Consider the following 23,936-nt stretch of genomic DNA (forward strand, 5'->3'; position numbering starts at 1 on the left):
AAACCATGATGAATAGAACCAATAGAACCATGATGTATTTTACTGCTAATTTTTGCCACTCATCAACACAAAGAACTCTATAATGTCAAAGTGAAGAAAAAATCCAGAAATTTTGCTAAATTAATTAAAAATAAAAATCAGAAAATAATTGAATACATGAGTATTTACCCCACCCCACCCCAGAGTTAATACTTGCTAGGACCACCTTTGGCAGCAATTACAGCTGTGAATCTCTTTGGGTATGCCTCTACCAGCGTTGCACATCTTGACACTAGAAGTTTTGCCCATTCTTCTTGGTAAAATTGCTCAGGCTCCATCAAGTTGGATGGGGATCGTTTGTGAACAGCAATTTTTAAGTCATTCCACAGATACTCAATTGGATTGAGTTCTGGGCTTTGACTGGGCCACTCCAGGATATTAATCTTTCTGATTTTAAGCCACTCCAGTGTGGCTTTGCTGTATGTTTTGGATCATTGTCCTGTTGGAAGATGAATCATCTCCCAAATCCCAGTGCTCTTGCAACATGTTTTCCTCCAGAATTTTTCTGTACTCAGCTCCATCCAATTTTCTTTCTATCTTTGAGTTTTCCAGTCCCTGCTGCAGAGAAGCATCCCAAAAGCATGATGCTGCCACCACTATGCTTTACTGTAGGGATGGTGCTCTCAGTGTGATGTGCTGTGTTACTGTAGCTTTGCGCCAAACATAATATTCAATTTTGGTCTCATCAGACCATAGAGTCTTCTTCCAAATTGTTGAGTCTCTCACATGCCTTTGGGCAAATTCCAGTCGAGATGTCTGAGTTTTTTTCAACACAGGCTTTCTTTTTGCCACCATTCCATACAAGCCAGATTTATGGAATGTGCATGCTATTGTTGTCTGATGCACAGTTTCTCCCATCTCTGTCATGGAGGACTGTAATTCCTTTAGAGTTGCCATAGGCCTCTTGGTGGCCTCCCTTACTACAGTTCTTCTTGCTCGGACACTCAGTTTTGGAGGACGGCCAGTTCTGGCAGATTCACAGTTGTTCCATATTTTCTCACCTTTTTAATTATGGACAATAAAATGTGAAACAGTCCAAGGAGAGTGAATATTTTTTATAGGCACTGCATTTTTCTGTTTTAAATAAATCTCTATTTTCTGCTTCATATGTTAAATCAGATTTAAATCCAATATTAAAACTTCCAGTACTGATGCTATTTTCTGTTTTTTGTTGTTTTTTCCCCTTCTAACACTACCGTTTTTATCCTAGTTATTTCAGAGTGTTTTTTATAACATTGCCAGATAATCTTAGCTATGCTCTTTCTAAGAGAAGGTATTTCTTTTTCCAATAATTTCTGTATGTGTGGTACAAAACCTCTTTTCTATCTGTATTTGTTAAATTGGTTGACTGTATTCTTCAATATTGGATAAATTAAAGCTGGATAGGTCTTTTTAATTTTCCATGTAAATTTCCAGTAATATGATAACTGATAATTGTTACACCTATAAAACACAGATCTTAATAACAATTACTAAAATACTGTATGCTTATGATCTCATACAAAGTTGACAAAATAGTTGACACCTGAGTTAATCCAAGTTCATGAGTTATGACAATAGGCTTAAATATTGTACATAAAACCGGTTTGGTTTAGTGAAGTTTTGAAATCAGAAAAATAATATTATCTATGTCTATTCTGTTAGAGGTGTACCACAAGCAGTATAACCACAAAGCCCTAGACAGAAGAAATATATTTACAAAAGGAAAAGGAAGGGTATTTGAAAAGAGCTGACAAAACACATACATATGTAACTATGGTTTTTACCTTCAAAGAATTGTAACTTACCCACTGGAGACATTTCTGGAACTCCAGCCATATAGGGTCCATCCAGGAACTTTGGCTCATTGTCATTGATGTCCTGAATTTTAATGATGAATTCTGACTCAGGTTCCACTGGCTTGTTTGTGAGACTGTCCACAGCCTGAGCTCTCAGGGTGTAATAGGCCTGTTCTTCTCTATCCAGCCGCTTAGTTGCATGAATATCTCCTGTTTTTTCATCAATAATGAAAATGGAGGTTGCTCCCTCGCCTGACAGGACATATTTGACGTTACCATCTCCTTTGTCAACATCAGAGTGGAGCTGTTGAAAAATGGATATGAGACAAGGTTAACACACAGAGGAATGCTAGCCCCATCAAAAGTAGGTAGGGATAATTTATTTTGTCAGGTGCTGTAACATGCAATTTGACTCTTCGGATAACACAGAAGGCAAAGGAGGCAAAGGAATTTGAAGCTTTTTTTGAAAAAGAAATGCATGAAATGAGTCACATCAAGCAGAGTTTCCCTTATAAAATATAATTGGTATTGAAGAAGTTTAACTTTTGAAGTGGAAGTTCAAGACATTGTTTAAAAGTTTGAATGTCTATAAAGTAACTTTTATTGGGAAAATAGCACCACATTTTGCATAACAAATTCAGCTTGATTGTTATTGCTTTAATTATGCTAGGCCTGTAGTGTTAAGAAACATGAAAATATTACAAGATGTACTATACAAGGAGAGGGCATTTGTTTGGTAGTAGTCTATTGCACTGAGTATTTACTTCAGCTGTTTCTAGGAAAAGCAGGGTGGTGGATACATATATTGTGGAAATCCATATGGTCTTCTGTTTTTTGACTTAGACTTTTATGACATTATGAATTGATGTCACTGATCTAAACTCCCACCCATGTTTTTAGGCACTGAGGATTTGAAATTTCCTATAAAACCTGCAGGGATGTGGGTCTATGGGATTATGAGTAATCATCACTATGCATGACCTACCTTTAATTTTGAAAATGTACATGTTAGAATGCACCTGTGCCCCGGACAAACTTAATATCAAGGTATTGCTTATCAGTGTTTTATAGATACTTAATAGATTGCTAATAAAAAGTTAAAAAGAATTCTAAAGCACTGCAGTTAAGGTATCCAAAATAATATAATAGTAATAATAAATTCGTGAATTCTCAATACCAGAAAGTACAATATTAGAACATTTCCCTGATTAGAAGTATAACATGTTGCCTGTTCTCTGTATTCCTACAATACATGGCACTTACATAATTATAACTTTGTAATGATATACTGTACCACATGCTCTTTACTATATGCTTTATCAAAATCAATCATAGCATGTATTTGTTCAGCAAATATCTCTATATATACTTACTTTTACTTCAGTTTGAATTTTAAGGTATAAGGAAACAATAGACTTAACAGACACACAAAAAACAAAACATGAGTATTATAAGGGCATTTTTAAAGGACTGGGATCAATGATGGGTTTGTACACAGTTCTTTTTTAAATTTAAACTTGTGTTACAATAATGAGAATATCTCTGAAATATTATTTAGAGCAAAAATATATGAGTATTTGATTTATTTATATAAATATTTATGAATCAAATTAAAGGGAATTGCAAAAGAATAAAACCTTTTAAGCAATGTAACTGCATAATACGACCCTAGTAAGGCATCACATATTCTACTGTGTAATCCAGCATTATGAGAGCATTGTTGTTTATTCAATGTGGTCAAATACATACTAAAAGAACATTTATACTGGTTGCACTTACTTTTCTTCCCCATTCCTCTGTCGAGCTCACTCCATAACATTTGAATGGAATTAAGATTAAATCAGTGCATCAACTGTGGCCTACATGCAAATTTAGATGACCCATTTCTTCCTGAAACACTATTCAAATAAATGTGGTCTGCAAAACATCTTGCAGTATTCCTCCCAGATTATATTTCTTTGTGAAGTGGCTTAATGGATACATGGCTATCATATTTTAAATCCTTTCTTCAAACTGTGTTAACTGACATACTATGCATTCATTCTGTTCAGGCCTCCCAGTCAGTCAGCTTCTCGCTTCTCTCTGCTATTCCTATGTTTCTTTCCCTAGTTATCTCAGAGAGGAAAGTGTGTCCTCCTTTACAAAAAAGTACACGTTTCAGGGGTATAAATCTGCTGATATACATTTTTAACTATAGTTTTCTCTTCTTAGTATTTTAGTGAACTTTCCTAGAAGCCCCATAGTTTTGACTGCCAGTATTCATGAGGCAGTCAGGGCAGAAGGACACAAACACAGACAGGCACACACTCATACCAGGGCCAATTTTACCAGAAGGCAATTAACCCACCAGTATGTCTTTGGACTATGGAAGGCGACAGAAGCACCTGGAGGAAAGCCACATGAACATGGGAAAACATAAAAACTCCACACAGATAGTACCTCAGATCCGGAATTGAAACCCCCAGCACTGTGAGGCAGCAATGCTAAACACTGTGCCACTATGCCAACCCGCAAACTTCATACAATTGTAAGTAATCTACCTTTACCTTGGTTTCTTACGTATGTTGTCCTATCCAATCTACTGACAACTGATGTTTCTCTGGTTTGAGTGTAACTACAGTGTATCCATAATGCTCAAAGTTCAAACATAATCTGGATTGGCTTTAACTCTCAGTAGAGAAAATGTTTTTGTTTCAGTTTTGTGAAATGAAAACATTAAGGGTGCAAACAAGACATTGAATTACAGGGATATGTTTTGTAGTATTACAGAGTTTTGTAAAAAATTACACAAAAAACTTAGAATGCTATGTAATGTAAGAAGATCTTCACTTTTTCTTTGTTTTCACAATAGCTTCACATTCCATGTCTACTCATTTGTACCATTTCTGTCATGTGAAATGAAGAAACAAGGCACAAAACTTAAAAATGGCAGTTTTCTTTTTAAAAAACTAGAAATAAGAAAATGTAATTTCTGTTAAATGTGTACAGTGTATAGTATTATTTGTACCATCATGTTTCATGCTTATACTGATTATAATATCAATATTCTATATTTTATGTGCTAAAATCCCATGCTAATGTTACCTGAAAAGTAAAGATAATGCATTCTTGAGTATGTTGAAAGAGATTGCTGCATTTCCATTCTTGAGAGGGAGCATTGTGCACTTTCTCATATCTTTCCAGCTGGCATGCTCCTTTTAGTATTAGTCTCAAGTGGTTTCAAAACTAAAACAAGGCTGAAGGGCTTTTAAAATATCTCTGATGAAAGTCATCAAACTCACATTTCAGCACTAAAGAAGAGAAGACTTCCCTTCATTCAAAATACTTTGTACACAGTGTTGATCAAAGTCCAAACAAAATTCTACACCCACAAGCATCCTACAGGCTAGATTAGTCACCTATAGCAAAAAAGCTCCTTATAAGAATACTATAAGATGTTCTTTAATCTTTATTTTTCTTTTTGTTATTGATGGCACTTAACAGTTTCTGAGATGTGCATTGTAGTTCAAAACTGCACAATTAAATTCCAACAGAAGTAGATGTGTGTTAAATCAAGAAAGGATACTGTACATTGTGAGTGAGGATTTGTTGTTTAAGGGGCAATAGGATATACTGTATCTATTATCCTCCTATATATGTTATATGTATATGTTACAACAGTAAGGGGCACTCAAAGCAAACACTACCAAATGTTGCATTAGGTTGGGAGAATACAGTGTATATATTGTTGCTTCAGCTTGCTTTAAAGATGTAAAAGAAGAAATGATGGCAAGGTTGACTTTGATTTTGTGAGGTTACAAAAACTATAAATAAATTATGGGAGGCAATATTAAGAAGAAGGTTACCTTGTGGGAAAGAGATTGTACAGAAAGGAACAGCAATGACAGCCTGTAGTTTATGCGAATGAAAAAGTATGTAATTTCAATATTGTCTTTTAAACATCCCAGTAAAGATTATTCTGTTCCATATGTAGAGGAGCTTCTTCTTGTCTTGTTTTTAATTGGTGGAGATCGAGCAATGAAAAAAACTGTATACATGCCACTACTGCAATATTTGCTTCAATATGTATAGATTGTTTGGTATTTGCTGCTTTTGTTTTTATTCTTTTCTGTAGTTTTTAGAGCATCTAAGAGGTTCCAGATGGATAGCATTGGTGACTGCAGATCTCTGTTTCCCCAAAGAGCAAGCACAGCATGGTGCCTGAAATGAGTTTTTCCCTCCTGTTAGTCTGCCTCAATTACTATGCCCTGAAGCAGCCACTTAGGTGGTGAGAGGTTTCAGTCTTTATGTCCATCAATCCATGTCCTCTCATCTTTAAATGGCTACCTGACTGTGCCAAATTATGTGTTTCTTTTGTGTCAAAGACTTCTTTGTCAACCAGGGCTAAGATTAAATCACTATATTATTTTAGTTTTGATGGATTTCACTTAAGCCTTTGGAAATTAAAAAATAGAGCCAGATATTCAACCTTGGAACCAAAATTGTTATTCTGAACAAATAACTATGCAGCATTTTTACGGAGACACAACGCAATGCTACATAATATGAGCTATGCTACATTACCTCTGGTAATGTTATACCAAAATATTGGTGAAGGTTGGTGTGGGGTATTTAATTTATACTTTTAATATACATTTCTGTTTCATCATTCATATTATTCAATAATCACTTTAATGATACGCAGTACGGTTGTGAATAGAGACAGTATGCAGTATATGTGTTATTTTTCAATATTAACTTAAACAGTAACACATTTTCTTTTGTACTCAGTGTTTGCTAAAGTGATGTATGTTTTACATGTCAGGTACTTAATATATTTTTATCCAGTGGTTGAACCCTGCAACAAATAATGGAGAAACATGAAGAATAAACTTGATTCCAATGTAATATCAATGTCTGCGTTTATGATACAATGATACAGTCATTCTACAGCTAATTGTAATAACATAGTACTTCACAGTTTCCCATTTTCATTAGTCTCCATCTGATCCCTACATTCACTTGCATCTTTGTATACAGTAAGTGAAGGGATGTCTTCTGTTTTATAATATATAGATATTGATATCAGAGTGTTGACAGCCCACTTGTTGCCTGATAAATGATATATGTACGCTGGTTTCCTGATAAATCAGTTTTCCGTAGTAACAAATTAAAAGTTGTGGTCTCTGAAGACATACATTATTAATTTCTTCTTATTAGCGTATGTAGCATCTTTGTAGTACTCAAAATGCAATCAGTTCAGATATATATCCTGAGATATATAAGCAAACACATTTGGATACCATTTTTAAAAAGAAGTTGTTCAGGTATGCAAAGATATTAAGAGTGAAAAATAAGCATCAGAAGTGTCAACAGCTTTTTGTATGTTTTATTTGCAAATATTTATATCAGAAAAAAAAGAAGTGACTATATTCTTCTAGATTCTACAGTATATTCTACTTTTCCACTTGCCCTTTTTCCTGATTAAATATGGAAATACTGATGTATCACCGTGAACATCTGTATCTCTACCCCTGTATATCTTTTAATATATATGAACAATGTGTAAGTTATGTGATCAGGAATGCAAAGATTTTAGTACACCTAGGGATTTAATTGAAGGAGAATGCATGATGTCATATCCCCTCATTGCTCTGTGTTTCTAAAACTGCATACTTTTTGTAAATACAGATCTGAATTTTAAGTTCTTAATTATCCAGCATTTTAAAAAATCTTGATAAGCAGATAAAAAATAAAAATACAAAAATGTATAAATGATAGATTACAAGAAGAGACAATAGCACTAACTAGAAAAATGCAGTTTTGTAGAAAAAACAGGTCACATTCCTGAATAACTGAGTTTCTTTTAAATACAGAATTTAAAAATTAATACTGTAATTAGGGGTCCACCACTGCTGAACATGAAGCTTTGTTTTCCTAGGTCAGTAACCTCAGAGTGGCTGAAGTATAGAATCCCATTATAGTGCTCTGACACAGATGAAAAATACATGCAAATGACATTACGTGAATATGCTGAACAATATGGGATACAGAACCCAGAGTCTATGAAAGCAGAAGACATGTTTAAGAAGCTTTTGATTTTCTGTGGACTGTAGCAGATGGAGCAGCTTGCTTTCATCCCTGCATGGCATCAAGAAGCTGCAATTTGGGGGAGAAAAGCAACAGGCCACATCCAATAACATTTTCTATTTTAAGACATGACATTAAGCCATTAATGTTAAACCTATAGTTTTCTTTTCGGAATAAGAATGTAGTGTGACTCAAATAGTGTCACATTAGATTTCTTTTTTCTTCAAACAAGTGTGACAACTTTAGTTTGGCAGAAAAATAAGATATACAGTACTTTAAATATAGGAACAGATAATTGATTTATTCCATGCTGAAAAGAAAGGAAACACAACGTTTCAGCTGTGGAGCCTTCTTCAGGTGTGAAGAAGGCTTTTCACACCTGAGGAAGGCTCCACAGCCGTAATGTTGTGTTTCCTTTCTTTTTTTTTCAGCATGAAATAAGCCCGTTACCTGTTCCTTTGCAGCCTATGCATGCTGATACAGCTACAGTCCCTACTTGAACTACTTTAAATATAACCTGATATGTTTGATTTAAACTTAATGGCCAGGCTGTGTTTGAAAGACATCTGTGTCAAAGTACTCCACTCAAACCACAAACTAGATAGTCCACTTTTACAAGTGCAATTAAAGAGTAGCCTTCATATTTTAATTCCATTAAGAAGGACCATGTGTATTAAAAAAGGTCTTAATCGTAATATGACTTTCCATCTACATTATGGATACGTCCCCATCCTATTTTCCTCACGGTTCTGCTTTTCAACAGAACAGTCTTTTGTGTACGACAATTTTCACAAATTACACCTTCCAGAAAATGATCCAGCTTATCATGAGAAGCATATTGCAACAAGATACATAAAATGAATTAAGTGTATCATTACATCCCTCCTGCAAAATGATGTCATTTGTCAGTTCCCAAGACCAATTATGTTACAAATTACAAATACTGCTTGTTTTGCATTCAACAAATTTAGTGTTCAACTGTCTGCCTTCCATCATATTGAAACACGCTTAATAAGATAGCTTCATACAAATGTAATTTATTATGAAGACAGTGCTGGTTTGCTCACCACTACCCGGTGATAACCTACAGTAAATAGAAGGCACTTTGAATTATTTAGAGATATTATACAAGGGTCAAGATAATATAGGAAAGTATTGCATATTTTAGAAAGTAACCTGCCCTGCTATTCTAAAAAAGGGCCAAAAAACAGTAATTCATTCCTCTACTCTATTATTATAATTAAGTTCAAATTGGTTTGCTCCAGACAGCATGTTAGGACTGGCTCCTTTATAATTGTCTCCAGTGCATGAAACTAGATACTGTACATTACCACTGTCATGTGAAAATAATCAACATTGGACATGGTAAAATAATTTTATAGGAGGACATAATTTTGATCCATTGTAATATTTGCTTCACTTTTCCATCTTCAATTAAAGTTAAATATAAAAGTGGAAACCTTTTTTCCACACATATTAATAGTTCTATATCCTCCTATATTTTCACTTAGAATATTTATTTTAAATTTAAAATAAACAATGTTTTCACAATCAGTTTGTTGCTTGTTATATATAAAGTAACATGTTTTACCAAGTGATAATCACACTAGTTAGTTTAACATAAATGATTAAGCCTGAAGATAGTGGATTTCATTTCACCACTCTTCTATGTAAAATCACAGAATATCTGTTTTTGCTTTCTGTAAAAAATACTCATTATAAAACACATGGATTACATCAAAGTAACTATCATGATTAAAAGCTATCTTTAAAACTGTTCCACATTTTTACGTTAAAAATGTATATATAGTGTATATATACACTGTATCACTATTCATCTAGCTATGTGTTGAGTGTGTGGCTTTTCTTTGGCCAAGATCCAATCTGTTGTAACCCAGACACCTTCCCAGTCTCCCAAAGCTGCACATCCCACGAAATGTAACACATTTTCACTGAATAACACCCATTAAATATGGTACGGTCATAGTTTTTGCTTTAATTCTACTAATGATCAATCCATCTATTTTATGTGTAAATTTCAAATCTCCTATCTCATCAGGTGGCTCTATACTGTACATCCCAATTAAATCATCTAGCATATACAGTAATGTACTTAACATTTACAAGTACAGAAGGTTTCTTGGTGGTGTTGGGTACAGTATATGTACTTTATCTATACCTTAATTTTTATACCAAAGACAGATTTATTCTAGAATATAAATTGTGCACTTTATTTGCTATTCTTCACAAAATGTCTGCAATATCATGCCACACTATTTTTTTCACCATAACTAGTTTCCAGTGTAAGTATACTTTTATATTTCAAGAGAGCATTTTCCTTAGTTAAATATCATCACTTGTTTCACATAGAATTAATTTAAACAAGCTATAAGAATATGTGATTTTTCCTCTGCTTTTAATAGAATAAACCCACCATAGCCTGCACAAAAACCCTAAAAGACATTCCGTTTAAATAGCAACTTGATAAGTTGGGTACTAAACTTCTTAGCAAACAGGTCTCAACAGATCAAATTGCGAAAATGGTTATGTGACATACACTAAATTTCCATTGGATCACCACAGGACTGTGTCTTGTCCCCCTACTGTACATTTTGTACACTAATGATTGTAAAATCAAACACACAGATAGACACACTAAGTTTGGTGCAGTCCTTGTCAGCTTATTAAAGGATCTAGAAACTGTTAATGGGCCTATTTTAAATGATTTTGCTAAATAGTGTAATGAGTTCTCTTTGAGGTGGTGCGGTGGTTCTGTGGCTATGGATCTGCACCTACTGTATGGCTGGAAGGTTGCTGGTTTGTATCCCGTGGCTGGCAGAGGAATCCTACTCTGTCGGGCCCCTGAGCAAGGCCCTTAACCTCAACTGCTCCAGGGGTGCCATATAAATTTCTGACCCTGCGCTCTGACCCCAAGTTTCTCTCTCTGACTGTATGTCTCATGGAGAGCAAGATGGGGTATGTGAAAAGACAAATTCCTAACACAAGAAATTGTATATGGCCAATAAAGTGATCTTATCTTAAGTTGAATGTTTTGAAAACAAAGAAACTGGTCACTGATTTTAGGAAAAATAAAACACCCCTCCAATCTATGGTAATTAACAGTTAAACTACAGAAATTGTCAAATACTGCAAGTACTTGGGACTGGTCATTAAAATTCTGAAAAGGGACATACAGTATGTTGTGACACCATTGATAAAAAAGGACAACAAAAACCATTTTTCTTAGGAAAGTCCTGCAGATAGAATTATTTTAACTCTTTTTGACAAGTTATTTATTGAAAGAGTCTTAACATAATGTCTTCACTTTGTGGTTTGACAACATCAGTACCGTTACTTGGGAATAGGTTGGGAAAATTAGTGAAAACAAGTAACAAAATATTTGGGGTGAGTGGAATCAGCTTAAATATCCTCTACAAACAGAGGGTTGTAAAGAAGGCCAAGAGCATTACGGAGTGTGTTTCTCATCCCCCTCCATTGTCAATTTACACTACTCCCATCTGGGAGACACTTCTGTGTCCTTGGGTGTAAATGTAGGAGACTCAGGAAATCTTTCATCTCTGCTGCAATATCATACTCAAACAATGTAAAGGAGCTCTTTTATTTTATTTTATCTTTTCTGTTGGTAATGTACAGTATGTCTTCCTTCTTGTATTGTTGTACTGCACTGTACCATAAAACAAATTTCCCCCAGAAGATAACAATAAAGCTTGAATTCTTCCTTTTGCTTTCTATGTAGTGTTTTGGGTAGGGGTAAAGTTTCCAAGTTGAATGATAAATGTTATCACAGCACATATAGTGAGATTACAAGATAAAATATGATTTTTCTGTCCCTGCCTAAAAAGAGTATTGTAAATGTTGGTCCTTCTCACTACACTAAAATGTGAACTTTATAACATCCCAAAATGTGCTTATTGCATTCGGTACTGAGCTTGTACTTTACAAAAAACAGGACTGCCCTGTGCAATTGGGTGCATCATTTCGTTACAGGTTCTAAAAGACAATGAAAAAAACATGCCCTCACCCAATGAACTTATTAAATTGCTCTCTTGTGCAAACAACTTAAATCAGCTTATGGAGCCATTTAAAAAAAATCCTATTAACAACTAGTATTTTTGTGACATACACACAATTTGGAATAGCCAATAACTATGTGTTTTTAATGCCATTCCATGTTGTGCAACCCATAGCAATCATACTAAGGGTTAAATTGCATTCCTACAGGGGTTGCTGTGTTCCTTAGAATTAAGACAGCCCTGGCTGACTTACACTTGTACGTGCTAATCCAATTGCACTGCTGCTTGGGAAATCCTAGTCAAAATCAACTAGTGACATGACAAAGGTTCAAACACATAACAGAGCTCTGCCTTTACCAGTGGAACTACTCAGGAGACATATTTTATAGTCGATTCCATTTTTCTATGAACATAATATAATCAATCATTTTCACCCCAATGAATCAGGGGGGAAATGCCACAAACTAGAGCTGCTGTCAATTAAAACTGGAAAAGAAATCCTTACAATGTGATTCAGAAATACAGTAATAAAGGACACAAAAGGGGAAGGGATTTTATTTTGCATCACAAATGGACAATAGTAAATTCATTCATCTTCAGGACTTCTTTCAATAAAATATTATTTTGTAATTGACCTTCTTCACCTTTAATGAAAATGTTGAATTAGCAATGACCAGTGTTGTATGAAACAGAAACTGCCAAGATCTTTATTTTTCAAAGTAAAGGAATCATTTCTAACATAAGGATCTGTTTGCAAAAAGAACTGAGAATCATTAATGACCATTTTAGTACTAAGTACAACACATACTGTACACATTCACACTGAATATAAGAATATTCCAAATAATGTGATCAAAAGTTTATTTTCCATGCAGTGTTTTTTATTCCAATATGATTAATTGTGCAGAATTAAGAAATATTTTTATTCTCAGTAAAATGTAATTGTTGATAATTTACTTATTATTTACCCATTTATAAGTGATTATAAAATGATTTCAGTTGGCTTCAAAAAGAAACCTGAATTCATAATACAGAATCTTTCTTTTTTGTTTTATGTGGCACCAAACAAATGAGAAAAGCATTAGGGTTAAAAGACATATCCATATTAGGCGGTAATTCTCCGCTAAACATGGCTAGTCATATTTTAACAAAATGTAGTCAAAGTATTATTAGAATTTTGTATGTCACTGTAGCAAAGAAGGGGACCAAGACATGGGTGAATTCCCCAGGGGTGGGGTCATCTCATTTAGGAGAACTACATTCTTTGGATTCTCACAGGGAAATCACTGAATTGGTTGCACCTGGACTCTAGCTCCCTATAAAAGCAGTTCCTAGGGTAGTCAGAGATGGTCTTTTCACAGACTCTTACAGTTTAGTGAGACAGGAGTACTAGAGGAAGAAAGGAAATTGAATACCTCACTCCTGGAAGATGTGGAAATAACCAGTAAGGTCAGGGAAAGTTATAAAGAATAGCAGTCCTATGAACTTTTTAGTACCAGAGTGCAGTGGTGGGATGAGGTAAAAGAGCACACCAAAACTTTTTTTTAAGAGTGGGAAAGGGGACAAAAAGCAATAAGGCATGGGGAGTTGGGAAAAAATCTTAAAAAAAAGATTACATAGATATTTTAAATTGAAGGAGTAAGGGTGGGATTCTAATGAGGAAGTCAAAAGTGAACTACAGTATAAAAGATCTCAACAGATAGCAAAAAGTCATGTTCCAGAGCAGAGTGAAAGAGCTAGGGAGGCTCTTACAGTATGTCTGGGTTGAAAGGTCCAGACTTTTTTAAAAAATATTGACAGAAGACATGTTGAAGATAACTGAACTTTTATAGGAGAGAAATTTCATATATGTGGTTGGAAACTTAATCCTGATAGCACAATTTTGTCAAAAGACCTCTCAATGGAGGAGCTAACTGAGAGCTTAAAAAAAACACTAAAACAAGTAAGATGTTGAGACTGGATCTGCCCTTTGAACTTTATAAATCTTTCTGAGGTATTTTAGCAGGGAATCTTTTTACTGTTTTTAAGGAATCTTTAAAAGCTGAAAACTTGAAAGCTCTAAAAAAAGGGTAGCATTTTTATTTAAAAAAAGATCGGATAACTTCTGGATTGTGACCTGAAATTGGTATCCAAATGCTTGACATTGAGATTAGAATCTGTTTTAGGAGAAATTATTCACCCAGGTCAGGCTTGTGGAGTAGCGGAGAGGAAGATCACAGACAGCCTGATATTGAAGGCAGCTTTTGTCTTTTTATCTAAAGACACTAAAAGGAATATCCCCTAACATCTCCAGTTGCATTTAGACTTTTGTACCTGTATTTTATTATAAAAGTTTCATTTTTTTAGCAAATGGAACTTGGCAGGTGGGGAAGAGACTTTGGACACCTTGCTAAATGCAAAAAAAACTAGAACTTGTGATGCAAAATGGGGATCAAATGTGTCAGATTCAGTCAGCCACCCCGACCTACTGAGCAGACATTGGGACATGTCCTGGTTGATTGCACACGAGGCTCTACCAACAAGAGCTGTGATGCACTTGCAGAACATGGGGACAACAGCCAAGTGCCCTGTGGACAGTTGCGGACAGAAGGAAACCATCCAGCACATGCTGTGGGAGTGTGACGCTACACAAGCAGTGTGGGCAAGAGCCAGCAGCTTGACAAGATGCTTCCTGTGGCATACAGGACCCCCCGGTGTGCTCTATAGCCTTGGATTAGAACAACTTACAAAAAGAGAAGAAAGCAGAGCCATGTGGGTCATCTGTTGCCTGAGGGAAGTCCCATGGGATGATAGGGACGTGCTCATACACAGCAAGGAAAAAGTCCCACTGCTAGCAGTGATACAGAAAGCGGCACAGCTGAAAGTCTACATTTTTGTTGCATCAAAGGAAGTTTGGAGTGAGTAACACCTTTCTGGATCATAGCGTCATGGCCCAAAGGCATGGCAACTGGACTATCAAACTTTAATGGAACTGGACATTGTCCTTAGCCTCATTTAAAATGTTTTATCTATTGATTTAATTATTTGTTCCCTTTTCTTGACCCCATGTAGAACTTTGTAATTGTAAAATATAAAATTTGGAGGTAAAGGTTTTCATTAGGCCCAACAATTCAGAGAAGGCTTATAACAAGATAAAACTGGTAGCAGGCTTGGCTGTTTTCTGTGTTGAAAGAAGAGGTTTAATGAGCACTCCTGGACAACCAGAACCAAATAATTCACCAAGCCTTTAAAACTAAAATGTTTAATTTTTTCCAAAGATGAAATTTCTTAGATAAATTCTATTTCAACTCCTGGACACATTTTTTTAAAATTTAATAAATGTAATCACAGGTTGTTTGAAATTTTTTGGTTTATTCATTTTGCCTTATATAGGCAAACATGTTGAAATGAGTATTTTAAATTCTTACACGAGCCAAAAAAGGCTGAGTGCCAGACATATTGCTGACATTAAACTGAAGATAAATAGCTTGTTTGCATGTATGATGGCTGACAAAGTAGAGTAATTGCAAGGCCTGGGTTAGCTTTTACATAATTTTAATTAACAAACATATGTTAAAAATTACTTCAGAGAAGTGGTGTTGACAGAAAAATTAAAAAACTAACAATTTGATATGAATATGCATGTAAAAGAAGACAAGTTGCTTTCATTATTTTATTGATGCATATGTTTTGTTTCTGAAAAAACACAAGCTTAAAGAAATTAAATTCATCCATCAATTAGCTAACCACTTTCTCTAACACGGTCATAGTGGAGCAACAGGTGCAAGGCTGGACACACTCTGGATGTGATGCAGGGCACTCAGACAAAAACACACACACTCTCACATCAGGGCTAGTTTTCCCAGAAGCCATTTAACCTACTAGAATTGCTTTGGACTGGGAGGAAACCAGAGCACCTGGCAAAAACCCAGTTGAACACAGAAAGAACATACAGTAAAACCTCCACACGGATAGCAGCCCAGGAATTGAACCCAGAGCCACAGTGCTGTAAGGCAGGAATGTTAATGATGTGTGACCATGTAAACACTCATCAAATCCAAGACCATGAAATCAGTCAGTGGTTTTTGGCACCACAGTAAGAAAATAGTTGTAATGCACAGTCAGTCACTTCGTGTCTTGTGTAGTTTTATCTAGGAAACCTGACTAATTGAAGTTATTTTAATATTAAATGCTTATCCATGGTTTAAGGATACAGTGTGAAATTCTGATCACATTCTTTAAGTTGAAATATTATTCTGGACAAAATGAGCCAATGTAGAATTCAGAGAAATTCTTCTAAAGGAGGTTTCTAAAGAACATATCATTGCTGTTTAACAGCTCCACTGTTTTCCTCTGGCAGACTCACCATGTCTATCACTACAATAATCAACTCTTTGTAGATAAGCACAAACAATCAATAAAATAAATTAATTACTGCTGACTTAGTGTTAGAGATGTATTGCCTTTAATAAATTATATTCTTAGATATGCCAAGGTTAACTGTATTTCACTAATTAGAAACTGACAACGTATTTTTTCATGTAATGAAGTTTACAATGAAAGCCCTCAGTTTAACCTTCTCCTTTCTGCATTTTCTGTTGAACAATAACCCTCCACCAACCTTTTCATCAATGTCCTGGCAGCAGCCCCTCTCTCAGGAGCATTGGACCACTTCAGCCATATGGCCAGATTGTCACCTATCCAGGTTAAAGGCAGAGTAAAACTCCCAAGCATCCTCAATCAATGACTCTGTGGGGCTTGTCTATAGCACCCGAAATAGGAACTCAAGAAAAGTAAATCTAGAGGACGTGAGAAACAGGAGACCTAGCAAATCAAACAATCTTTAGGCTCCATTGCAATTAACATTGCCAGACATTTTCATTTATTACCAGCATAATAAATGCTCTAGCACTTGTGAGGGTAATAATAAAGATGTCTACTAGTGATGAAGCCATTCTGGTCATCTTTAATAATTGTGGTGATAACTGAATTAACCCTATAGGCCTCCTATTTCATGAATAATTTAAAGCACTAACAATCCTTCAAGCAGAATAGACAGAAGTTACTTGATTTATGGAAAAGTGCAAACATATATACAGTATATATATACCATATATCAGTATCTATAAAGAAATCATTGTAGCTGCTCCCAGTTAGTATATAATGCATCAAAATGAATTAATTGGATATTTAAATATAATTTTGGAAACAATCACAGTAAATAAAAGTAATAAATAAATACTAAAAATAATCCAGATAAAGTATATGGTGTAAAAATTTTACATATTAACAGTCATCTATAAAAATGTGGAAAGTTATTTTGAGAGAAATATGACCTTTTGTTGTACTTTTAAAGATCAACAACACTCTAATGTTGCGGCCTTGGTGTGTACTGTGCAATAAGATAAGATAACACAATTATGTGTTGTATTCAAGGCAAATAAGTTGAGGAACTACACACAGTTAATCATATATAATGTAAAATATACAGTAAAAACAGCACTAAATATATGTACAGTACAGTATGGATGTATTAAGAAAAACTGAAGTATATATATTCTGGTTATTAATTAAATATTTTGGCATCATTTTTAGTTGAGCGCCAATTGTATAATCACTAAATAACCTAGTGATAACTATACTGTAGTTGATTGGGAACAAGTGATGAGGTGATTTAACCTGTTAAACATCAACCCTGGTGAAAATCAAGAATGAAAAATACTGTACATAAAGGAGGTAGTCACTTATTGAAAATCTCTCAGAGTTGAGCATGATTGCCTTCTGTGATCCTGAGGCTCACTACTAGCTAGTTGCCAATACTTAAAAAAATAGGAGGAACATCTTTTAGTGAGGAGAAGATACAGTACCAACTATACTAGCTTCCTCACATATCTTGGCAGAAGCTCCATCCACTGCCATGGAGACCGAAGGAACTGTTCTGCTATTGAGGACCATTTGCTGACTATGAAGCATACAGAAATCTTAACAGGCCTGATGTTAACTACTGTATTCTAACAGGTAATTGCTGTCTTCAGAACTAAAGGAGTCCTTCTGTACTTCATGCTATTATGTTGATCTTATATCACTCATTGCCCAGGTTCCATGGAGAGGACAAGGGGGTGGACTTTGGAAACCAATGGATTCTGTATGTCCAGATTATCAACAGGATAATACTGTCATCTGCCATGCCATCAGTATGTTGCAGGCTGGATTAAGAAAGTACACGATCACTCACCATCTGTATCTGTATAGTGAATAGTTATGAAAGTATTGATAATTATGATTATTTTAAGGCAATATTTAATATTAGTTAAAAGCATGTATGAATATCAGGAAAATAAATAATTGCAGAAGCTTATCCAAATGAGCATTAAATACTACAATTAGCAAAGTTAAATAGCATTTCAATAGTTTTTATCTAAATTAATAAGATCCATTTTAGAACTGGCATGCATCATTAAACGTAGCGGATCCAAAGTACTTTTTCAGTGTTTCTGCACAAAAGTTATTGAAGTCCAATTTAAACTTTTATTCCACTACTGCAAAACTACCCTCTGTAGAAGAAGATAAAAGAGAGAAGCATTATGTTTGATCTCCCCACCAAGCTATATTTCCATGTCATACTGTAAATCTAAGCAACCCTCTCATTCTTTGAGCTCTATAGATACATTTCCAGTTGCAAATCCTGATTTTCCTACAGATCAACAAAAAATCACTAATTATACTACATTTTTCTACTATAAACCAACTAAGATAAACATTAGGCAAGATTAAAATTTTTGTTTTAACTAACTTGATAACATACAGTAGTACTGCAAATTGTGTCTTTGAAACATTTCCAATCTATTGATATCACTGTGAGGTTTTCTGAAAATGGCTATTTCAGTCAGATGATTTCAAGATCTTGTGTCTTGTGAAATAAGGAATATTTCTTAACAACAAAGTATTGCTAATTTATATTTTTACTACTGACCACAAAACCCTCAAATGAGAATTGGATGCTTATCCTGGCAAGAGTGTTTCTTGAAACTGTTGCATTTATTTATATTTTACTGTATATACAGAGTTTACAGAGTTTTCTACTGTTCATATGAAATATTGATTTGAAAATAAACCTCATTTGTAGGATATTAATTATAGTTAAAAACATTATATATTATAATTTGTACTCAGTGTCAACAATAGAGAAGAATCAGCTATGCCTAAATACTGATGTAACATTGCTCATGGGTATTGTCAGTAATTTTAGATTCTGACTGGACAACACCATGACAATGACAGCAACATCATGAGCTGCAGAACTGCCCATAAAAGCAGAACCAGCAGTTGGATTTTATATTTATTTTCTTTGAAAAATTAACACTTGCATTATTACTCTCATATTTACACATATTCTTGCATTAGAGTGAAGCATATCCTGACAGACAGCAAGTACCGACACCCAAAAAGGAAAACAGCAAAAAGAAATGTGAAAATAACAAAGAGATCTGCAGGCATTAGCACACTTATGAAGTAAGGGAATTACACAATAATATACTGGAATTTTCCATGTCTCACAAAACATGTTTTTCCATCTTCTATTTATATCAAGCTAAAATCAGTTGTTTCAGGGTGTTTTAAAAGATACTTCTTGGGATGCAAATCATGTATGTTCTCTGTTCAAGCTGCAATAAAATCCTCTTAACATTCACCCATAGCTGGGAAAGTCACTTTACATGTTTTCTTTTGGAATTGCCAGATGTTCAACTTGGTTCACTGCACCAACACTTGGACCAATACAAGAGGCAGTGGAATGGGTGAAACTGCACAACACAAACACTTCAGAAACTACTCTTAGTTTTATGAACTGTGGACTCCACAGTGCTTTCAAAGCCAATTTTATTTTGATTTACATTTGAACAACATTTCTCTTGCTGCTGCCACCAGAAGCTCACTGGAGACCTTCAAGTCACAATGGCTATTGTTGCATGACATGACTGTACACTGGCTGATCCACCCAAACCTGGCACTACCACCAAGGAAAAGCTGGAGACAGATGGATAATGACAGCTGAGGCATAAACTGAAGATGCCATGCCTATAATGGTCACACTACTCTCATATTGAGTGTCTTTACTGATTGATTCATACGCAATTGGCAGCCTAAATTATCAAGTTATCAACAGATTTCATGAGTTGATGTTTACAAGGGAGGAATATTAGGATATATATTTAGAGTATAATTAGCCCCACAGCTAGGGGCTGCTAATACTTGCCAGTATATACAAATAGTTCATCATAAAGTATAACCAATAAATATACAAAATAAATATTATGATGTCAAAACTATTATATTGTTTTCTAGAAGGTATTGTAGATTTATGAAAATTACAGATGGTAACTACATCACTTGTACATTAATGCATGTAAATTATGTTTCCATAAGAGATTATGATAAACTCCAAAAAAAGCCAATGAAGATATCAATGGAGGTGTGAATTCCCCACAACAGAGTTATATTCCTATCACTGCAGTTTCCTAAGAAGCAAAACTGTTTCACTTCAAACTACAGTGGGACCCTGCAATGCCAGGCTGTGGCATACTAACCACAATATATTACTTTAGATAACTGTGTCTGCCAACACAAAAGCATCATTATACATATTTAATAACTGCCATTTCAGGCTTACTTTAATTTTAATTTTCAGAAGTAATTCTTCATCTTTTGCAGTAGAAGCTTAAAGAGGCTTTTCCTGCTTCTTTTTAGTCTCCTAAATAAAATCCAATCAAATGATTATGATAAAAAAGTAACTTCTTTTTAAAAGGATTATTATTTTGTTTATTCACATTCTGAGCATACAATTATTTTAATGGCCCCAGCCTAGTGACAATTATTTACATCATAAATATTATAAAAGCGATTCAATAATTAGAGTTGTATATTTTTGCAGTAATTTATTTCTATTTTCACTGTCTTTTGAAATTGGTTTCGGTCTCATGATTTCACTTTTTCAAAATAATGAAAATGGCAGAATGAACTTTAAAAGGGAAATTCAAAAAACTATTTTATTAAAAGTTCCGTAATACACTCATTGAACTTGCATGACTAAAAGAAAACTAGACAATTAATAAAACCTCCTTGGATATTCACAAAATGATTGCCCCTGCCAATTTTGATTTAAATTTCTAATTAAACTGACAGGTACCAATATTTCTGATAAATCTAGAATTGCTTTATAAAATGGAAAAGGGTGGATTATGTTACAAAATATGTAACAAAATTAACAACATACCAATATCTTCTACCATCAAAATAAAGACTTCTGTACAGGATCAAATACTCCATAAATTGTTGATATGATTCTGAATTACAGTGGAATGTAACAGGAATCAGAAGCTAGATGAATATTGTCAGAAACTAGATGGGTTTCCTTGATTTGTTATTGGATAAGAATCGGTGAACAAAGGAATGTGAGAGGTGGCCAATAGCTCATTTGGTAGTACTTATCGGAGCAGGAAGTCTTATACTGTATATCAGTTTTAACAGCATCCTATACAACTTATAACATTAAAAAGTACAACCTGATCTTAATTTTAAATTAAAACTTCACTGTGGAAGATTGGGGGTTTTCACTATTGCCTGTGAAAAGCTGGATCTTATTCTTATTTCTGCTGTTTAAACTTTGGACTGGCAAAGCACAATGATGACACTTTTGGAGGATTTCTGCATGCAGTCTATGCTCCTCCTTGTTTGGAATGAGAGTCATAGATATTACCAGTGTTGATTGGACGTTGTAGTTCAAATAAAAAGCAGACAAATACAGCTTTATTAAACTTCAGATTTAATGGACAGAATTTGTTATAAGTTAATTTTGTCTGTAAAATCAGAAATATTAGACTTTCCCTGCAATAATGGGAAAATGAACAAACAATAAAACAAGGTAAAATTAAATACCACAAATTTAAAATTCAAGTATATCAATGGTGCCCTATAGGGTAGGTCAATTGCTTAAGGTGGGTGTTTTTTGTGGTTTGTATGCTTTGGCGAATTTCATACGGCATATTAATGACACCTGAAATAAAGCGAGCTTGTACATTTATGATATGAAAGTCACTTTAAGCAACTGGGAAGTGAAAATGTAGTGTGTGAAATATTAGATTTTCTATAATATCATCTTCTACAAATATACAGTAATGTTTCTGCTATAAGATCTTCCAACTAAATCAGTCTTAAATTATATAATAACATATATTATATAAATATACTACATTGTATAATATTATTCTATGATATATTCCTTTAAATGCCAGTCACTAGAAAGTATAATGACAGAATCATCAAGGTAAAACTCCTGTGAGAGTAGTCATGTGTTAGCAGTCCTGTCTTGCTCGCTAATCTCCCCTGATCTGGATTGCTTTGACACTGACCTGGACAAGGAGCTTTCTGCAATTATGCCAAAAAAAAAATCTAAAACATATTTTTGAAAGTCTCCTAATATATATATGTAATACAACCAGATGAGGTTAAACGAATATAGTAAAGGCTTTGAAGGGAGCTTATAAAGACTGGATTGTGCAGTTTATAATCTGAACCTTGCTCAACCTGCCAAAGAGCATGCAGATCCCATGTTGTTCTTATCAGTCAGCTTCAGGTTCAAGAAGGACAATCATTCTTGTCCACAAGGGATAGCTGATGAATTATTATCAAAATTAAAACATGTCCTAGAGGAACCAGTGATGAATCACCAAAAGGAATAAAGGTTGTGCTAAATTTATAAAGAAACTAGACTGATTTTTCCCCTATAAAATTATTTGGAAATCAAAACATGAAAAAATATCGCAAGATTGTCTTATTATAGTAGGGAAGAACATATTGATATTTTATATTTCCAAAGGTCAAGTGAGAATTAATAGTCTTTAAATATTCACAATAATCTTTCCATTTCATAGTAAGTATTGATATTCCATACCTTCTGTTTGGTTTAACATCCTGGAGCTCAACTTTGAGAGATGATAAAATCTGAAATATTTGCGAAGACTAAAAAAAGCACATTTACAGTAGATTGTCCTGTTTTCTTCAGCAATGTCATTTTCTTGATCCTCTGTGCAGCATTTAAAACTCCACCTGATCTCTGTATCACTTATACAGTATATAAATGTGGAGAGAGACAGTGTAATTTCTGATGCAAAGGGTTCAAATATTATGCATAACATCATAAGAGCTACTTTGATGTGGGAATTTTAAATTCGCTCTCCATAGAATTTAAACATTTTTATATTTCTCATATTTGCTCAGGATATTTATATTAAAAAGAAAGTAGATCGGTCAGTGATATTCCATGCTTAATAATGTACTGTATTGCTCAAATCCTATTAAAGTTGTGATAATTCCTACATGTCACATTTTTGTTTGTGTTTTCATCTTATGATTCCCCTTTGTGAGCTTCCATGCAAACATACTGTAGCACTCAAAACAATAGTGTCACTTACAGTACAATACAGTTGTAGGCTTAGGTATGTTTTTGTTCTGGAATGAATGGGAATGAATAATTCTAAAGTACTCAACATACAATAGAGGCAGCTGAAGAAAAATAATTGGGAACACAGAAAAAGAAAAATGAAATTACATTTCTTGTGGAGCTAGGCCTCATGCAAAACTTCCCAAATCTCATATAAGCATATTCTTTAGGTGGCATGGATCCTACACTCTTTTCTGATTTGGAATTTTGAACGACAAACTTCTGCTATTCTGAAACACCAGAAATGTGAATAAATGGTTATTACAATAATGTAGGAATTGTAAGAATGTTCTAAGAGTGTCTTTGAAAAGATTGAAATTTCTTTGGAACAAATGGTGACAGGAGAATTAGTTGGGTGTACAGTACAATCATGAATCCACAGAAAATTCAAATTAAAAAAAAACTTATTGGAAGTGAATAGTTGTACATTTGACTGTAGTTCTTAAGAGACACGTACACACATATACTGTATATGAATCTTTCAAAACTTTCTATATTTATATAGTATGCAACAAAACTGCACGTGAAAAATTCAGGTCT

The 23,936-nt window shown here is 34.3% G+C and overlaps 1 protein-coding gene across 1 annotated transcript in view; it reads right to left on the bottom strand.

The window, feature by feature from the left end:
* LOC148833017 (cadherin-7-like) overlaps nt 1-23,936 on the bottom strand; it is an 87,348-nt gene that overhangs the window by 46,586 nt on the left and 16,826 nt on the right. Inside the window, exon 2 of the mRNA XM_088918756.1 lies at nt 1,827-2,121. Coding sequence (XP_088774882.1) covers nt 1,827-2,121 — 295 coding nt within the window. The remainder of the gene's footprint in view (nt 1-1,826; nt 2,122-23,936) is intronic.

The sequence above is a fragment of the Atractosteus spatula genome, chromosome 6 (genome assembly GCF_055471065.1).
Source record: "Atractosteus spatula isolate fAtrSpa1 chromosome 6, fAtrSpa1.hap1, whole genome shotgun sequence".
In the NCBI taxonomy this organism is placed as follows: Eukaryota; Metazoa; Chordata; class Actinopteri; order Semionotiformes; family Lepisosteidae; genus Atractosteus; species Atractosteus spatula.